Here is a 6,000-nt window from a genome sequence, read left to right on the forward strand (position 1 = left end):
GCATATGGTATGTGTTTTGCTGTCATTTGAAACGGGAAATGAGTTATTTTTTTGGTTTTAAAAGACTGGTTTAAACGGTAATAAATGTTCAGGACATAATGCATGTTGTCTGGGAACTTTCAAGACTTCCTAATAATTACATCTCTTACTTGGCTATTCAGAGTATAAATTGTATACATCAACTATATTATCATCCAAATGTATGTTTGACTTGCACAATCTTACAATTATATTTGCAGGTCACTTTCTCATAAATTAAACCATAACCAGATGGAATTAACTCATGTACATTAATGCTTACCTGATCACAGAATGGATAAGTTCTAATGATTTATCTTGGAAATATGCGATATTTTGGATCTGTGCAGAAGCAAGTTCTATGTAATTCATTGAATATTTTTTTTTTAATTTGCTTTTAGACAAGCTGGTATAAAGAATGGAATGTTTTTTGGCCAGGCAAAAAAGCTGTGTCCAAATCTTCAAGCAGTTCCATATGATTTTAATGCATACAAAGAAGTTGCACGGACATTGTATGAAATGCTAGCAAGGTAAAGTAAATTGATTGTTCAGATAATTATTTTCATAGAGATCATCAGGCATGTTTACATTTGCCATTTTCCTGGATGCCTATATTTGATTCAGTATTTTCATCTTCATAAATCTGTTTTCCCCTTTTTACCCTTCAAAATCATTCCCATCTTAGATCTTCTGTACAGCTTTTTATGTTGACCAAATAACCTAAGATAGTCACTATATTCTGAGCTGCATGGCTCAATATCTTGAAGCCAAGTCCTGCAAAACAATCGACATGAGTCCTGTAGAAGTCAGTGTCAGAGTTTTCACTGACTTCAATTGGAGAAGAATCTGGCTTTAGTTAATAAGTATAGAAGGTGCTTCCCTTCCAAGATACTAATATTCTTTAAATAAAACATTTCAAGAACGGAATTTTTGGACTAATTTCCATTAAAATTTACTTTTTTATATTAATCTGCACTTGAAAAATCTGGGCAGTTCTCTTTCAGTGAAAATATATTTAAATTTTCTTCACCAACTATTCTTCAAAAACCATGATCTGTATTGAAGCTAGTTCTAAAAGGTAGCATTACTGTGACTTGGCATATTATTTTTAAACATATACCTTATGTGAGATTGAGAATAAGTAATCAGGGAGATGCTACCACAAAGGGAAGACTTTACTTGCTACGTATTTGTTTTAACAGATGGTGAGCTGTTGCTGCTGTTTCACCTCCTTTACTTTGTGTTGATAGCTATACTCATAACATCGAAGCAGTCAGTTGTGATGAAGCACTAGTAGATATCACTGAAATCCTTACAGAGACCAGATTGACTCCCGATGAACTTGCAAATACTATCCGCACCGAAATCAAAGCCCAGACTAAATGTGCTGCCTCTGTTGGGATGGGTTAGTACTTCATTTGATATTTGCTTACAAATGTCACTTGCCATCCTTGAGTATATCAAAACTGTATAAGACTACTACAACATGAGGTTTTACGATATAAGTGAACTATTACCATTGGAATGCATTAATATTAAAGGTTTCAAGAAACCTTCATAATGGAAAGCTTTAAGCAACCTACCTGTGGGTTTTGCTCCCACCTTCTCCTGTATTATAGAATATGTGGTATTATTTCACTTCTAGGATATTTTTATTCATTTTATATTGTATTACTATATCACTTTGAGTAAGTTGAAAAATGAAAAAGGGGTAGTGTTCATGCAGTTCCTATCGAATAGTTATTGACAAGAAGCAAAGGCTATATGTTTGAAAGGGAGGGATAGTATATAGTTTCATATCTTTAAAAAGATCTTGGCACGTCCTTTTTCTCTCTCCTAGCACTTTTCCTTCTGTCTTTTCTCTTTGTTCGTAATTGCTTTGTAGTAATGAATAATCAGGGAATAAATACTCTGACACTTAAAATCCACTTGTGATTCTGGTTGAAATCCATTGTTCTAAGTCTTTGGAGGTAGTCCTCTTTTGTTATGTCTTAGGGGATACATTACTGTTATTAACTTAACTATAATTCCCCAGATTCCTGTTCGTGTTACACTTTGCCTTGAGACATTTGAACCGTTTATAACCTTATTTAAAATGCTTATGCTTTCTTTAAAAATCTTTTCATATTTGGACATAGCTATTTATACAGATTTGTTTTTATATTACTTATAGAAAACCAAAATTCTTCCTATCAAATATTTGTTCTAAAAATAAATACATTCAGGTACTCCAAGTGAGAACTTTACAAATTTTGTGATTAGTGGCTTTGTAAAATTCACACTGGTACGCTATAAGGATTTAATTTATTTACCATCAAAGTAGAACGAAATAATTAGAAAAGAAGAAAAGTGGTCCCATGGTAAGGGCACTAACATATATATGAGGGGAGAAACCTGGGATACAGTTCCTTGCTTTGCCAAACATTTTTGTGCGACTTTGAGTAAGGGTAAGAGTGCATGAACAAACTACCAAACGTAAGTGGGTATTGTGGGTTTAGAGTATAGCAGCTTCTCGATGGCAGTTGCTTGTGGGCTTATTCTTTCCTCTCTTCCATTGAGTGGTAAGCTGCTGTAAGGTGGCAGTAGAGAGCCCAGGGTATTGCTGTGTAGTAAATCCTCATTGACCTCACGGTAACTTCCTTGTATGCCCTTTCCTGAGGATTTAAGCCTTGTTTACATGTACTAAAATAACCTCAGATGTGAATAAACTGATATAGTTAAACCACTGCAAACTGTTGTGATTAGATACTCTTGTTTCTTATATGCCTTTTTTGGTTCAACTTCAGGCAGTGAAATAGGTATAGTTTAAATTCAGGGGTTTCCACTGGCCAAACTAAACCAATTAAATTTACACTAGTGAAAATGTATTGACAAGACCTTGGTCATGATTCTGAGAAGTACTGAGTACTTTATTGGGAAGCTATACAGATGGTGCATTTAAAAAAGTCACTGACTTGCAAGGTTGGCCATATAGTTACATAAGCTAGAGCAGGGTAGGCAGCACTTTTTGGCTGGAGTGCTGAAAAACATCAGAATGCCTACCTTGAAGGTGCCGGAATGCCAGCATGCCAGAAAAACAACGTGACGGCAGGGGTACATGGCAGGATGTCCTGCTTGTGTCCCTTGCCCTGCTGCCCCCCAGCCCAGGCTCTGTGGCTGTCAGCAGCAACCCTGGCTCTGGGCAGCTGCTGGAGCCCAGGCTGCTCCCAGCAGGGCTTGCAGCATCCCAGCTACCTGCTGGGAGCAGCCCAGGCTCCCGGCTGGCAGCAGCTACCCAGAGCTGGGGCCAACTGCAGCTGGGAGGCTGCAAACAGCTGCACCGGGCTCCAGAGCCCTGGCATCAGTTCTGTAGTGGCGCATGCACATGTGCCTTGGAATGGGCAGTGGGGGAGGAGCCTGAGGCAGTGCAACCCCGGTCTCTCCTCCGCTCCCAGCACATCTGGTGACTGGGCTCTGGAGCCCGGCGCAGCTGTTTGTAGCCAGCCTGGGCTCTGGGCAGCTGCAGCTGCACTGCCCTGCTGTCTGCCCTGAGGTGTGCGTGCAGTCGCCGCCAGCCCAGAGCTGATGCTGGAGCTCTGGAGCCCAGCGCAGCTGTTTGCAGCCTGCTTGCTGCAGCTACTCAGAGCCCCAGGTGGCTACAAACAGCTGTGCTGGGCTCTGGAGCCCAGTTACCAGCTCTGTGCCGGAAGCAGGGGAGAGACCAGGGTTGCACTGCCTCAAGCCCCTCCCTCACTGCCTGCTCCAAGGCGCTTGTGCATGTGCCAGTATAGCTGATTTCAGGGCTCCGGAGCCCGGTGCAGCTGTTTGCAGCCTCCCAGCTGCAGCCGGCCCCTACTCTGGGTAGCTGCTACCAGCCAGGAGCCCGGGCTGCTCCCGGCAGGCAGCTGGGACGCTGGAAGCCCTGCTGGGAGCAGCCTGGGCTCCATCACTGACAGCAGCTACCTAGAGCCAGGGCTGGCCGTGGCATGCTGGCATGCGTGCCAGGGGTTGCCGACCCCTCAGGTAGAGGGATGGGAATGACCGCATTGTCAGGGAGAATATAAGCCATCAGTCAGAAGAAATATTGAACATGGGAACCCTTGTTTTGTTTCATAAATAGAATGTTTCAGTTGTATTGGTGCCCATGAAATATGTATTGCCACCGTTGTCCAGAAATATGAAATAATATTTCCCTGGGGGATAAAGATGGGCACATTATACTGTAGATGATGTGATTTATCAGACCTTGCATAATTTTGTTTTATTCTAAAGCAAGGAGTTCTGGTGGTAATGGTGTCAGGGCATCATTTTGGAGTTATAGGTTAGCTCAGGTGTGGGAAATTATTTGGGCCAGAAGGCCACTTCAGGAACTTATGTGAGCTGTTGCAAGCTGGGTCAACACCTGGGAACATAGTGCAGGACTAGTGCCATTACCCCTTTTAGGCCCCAGCCCAGCAAAACCTGGATAACCTGCAGCTTCTGGGCCTCTTCCCCCTGCACCCCACTCTCCTGCCAGCAGGGAGAACCTTATCTAAGCTTCAACTTAACAAGCACAGGGTTGGAGCAACACACACCCAGCCTCTCTGGGTAGAAGCCTGGCCAGGAGCTCAGTACCCACTGCCTTGGAGCTTACACTGGGGCATAGAGGGTGGGACTGGGCAGGAGGCCCAGGGAGGGGAGTGGCTGCTGCTGCTGCAACTGGCTGGCATGGGGAAGAGAGAAGGGTGAGAGGCACGGATATAGTTCTCAGAGGAGCAGCGGTGGGCTAGGTAAAATCATTTGGCGGGCCATATTTTGCCTGCCCCTAGCTTAGCTAGGCATGAAACAGAAAAGCAGGAAAAAAAAGGGGGGAAAATACTGAATATGTGCCTAGTGTCTGGATTCTGGTTTTATGATTAAATTACTGGAATTTCTTCTTGGCATATAAGAAGGCTCAAGTATAATTTAAATCAAATACTTCATTTTTAATAAAATTGACAATTTATCCTCCTTTGCATAAAGTACATCATCTCTTTTTGTTTTTTGAATGACATAATACTGAGATATTATGATTTTTTATGATATTTATGATTATGATTTTTACATTTTTTAAAATAATTTCTGCTATTTGAAATTAATCTACTTCTGTGTGCATGTAGAATAATATTGAAGACTAATGTATTTCTAGAGAAACCAGGGTTGGGTTTTGTTTTGTTTTTTAAGTGTAGTGAGCAGAGGTTATTTTTAGAAAAGGCCTCCTAACTCTCACCCCAAACCCTGCCAGTTCACACATCAGAAACAGGGAGTGAAGAAGCAATGAACAAAACAGGGAATGAGATTAGAATTTGTTTACATTTGTCAATGCTTGCTTCATCCTTATCTTCTGAATTGCAAAATGCTACTTATGATAGTGAAAATCACCACAGCTATCCCTTAATTATTTGTTTTCTTTCACAGGTTCTAATATTCTGCTGGCCAGAATGGCAACTCGTAAAGCAAAACCAGATGGACAATACTACTTAAAACCAGAAGAAGTAGATGATTTTATCAGAGGTCAACTAGTCACCAGTCTTCCAGGTACATTTAATGATAGATTTATTCTTCTTTGGGATTTTTCAGATCAGCATTGATATATGCACAGATTGGTGCTCATTATTTCAATGGTGGGTCAAATTACATTCCCAAAATTTGATATTAATGCAGTTGTCCATTATTCATAGTTCTCTGAGCTGTAAAAGAAAGATAAGCTTTGGAGTTTCATAGTTTCTAGGGTCGGAAGGGACCTGAGCAGATCATCTAGTCCGATCCCCTGCCATGGCAGGAAGAGCACTGGGGTCAAATGACCCCAGTAAGGTGGTCATCCAACCTCCTCTTAAAAACCCCCAGGGTGGGAGCCTACACCACCTCACTTGGAAGCTGGTTCCAGACTCTAGCCGCCCTGACCGTGAAGTAGCGCCTCCTGATGTCCAACTCAAACCTTCCCTCCGCCAGCTTGTGACCATTGTTCCTGGTCACTCCTTGCGG

General features: G+C 42.0%; 1 protein-coding gene across 4 annotated transcripts in view; it reads left to right on the forward strand.

The window, feature by feature from the left end:
* REV1 (REV1, DNA directed polymerase) overlaps window positions 1-6,000 on the forward strand; it is a 70,813-nt gene that overhangs the window by 39,407 nt on the left and 25,406 nt on the right. For all 4 annotated transcript variants that reach the window (XM_019523984.1, XM_019523983.1, XM_019523982.1 and 1 more), the window contains 3 exons: window positions 420-548; window positions 1,269-1,423; window positions 5,434-5,553. In XM_019523984.1, coding sequence (XP_019379529.1) covers window positions 420-548; window positions 1,269-1,423; window positions 5,434-5,553 — 404 coding nt within the window. The remainder of the gene's footprint in view (window positions 1-419; window positions 549-1,268; window positions 1,424-5,433; window positions 5,554-6,000) is intronic.

This window comes from Gavialis gangeticus, unplaced genomic scaffold (genome assembly GCF_001723915.1).
Source record: "Gavialis gangeticus isolate Ggan-Ray unplaced genomic scaffold, GavGan_comp1, whole genome shotgun sequence".
Classification (NCBI taxonomy): domain Eukaryota; kingdom Metazoa; phylum Chordata; order Crocodylia; family Gavialidae; genus Gavialis; species Gavialis gangeticus.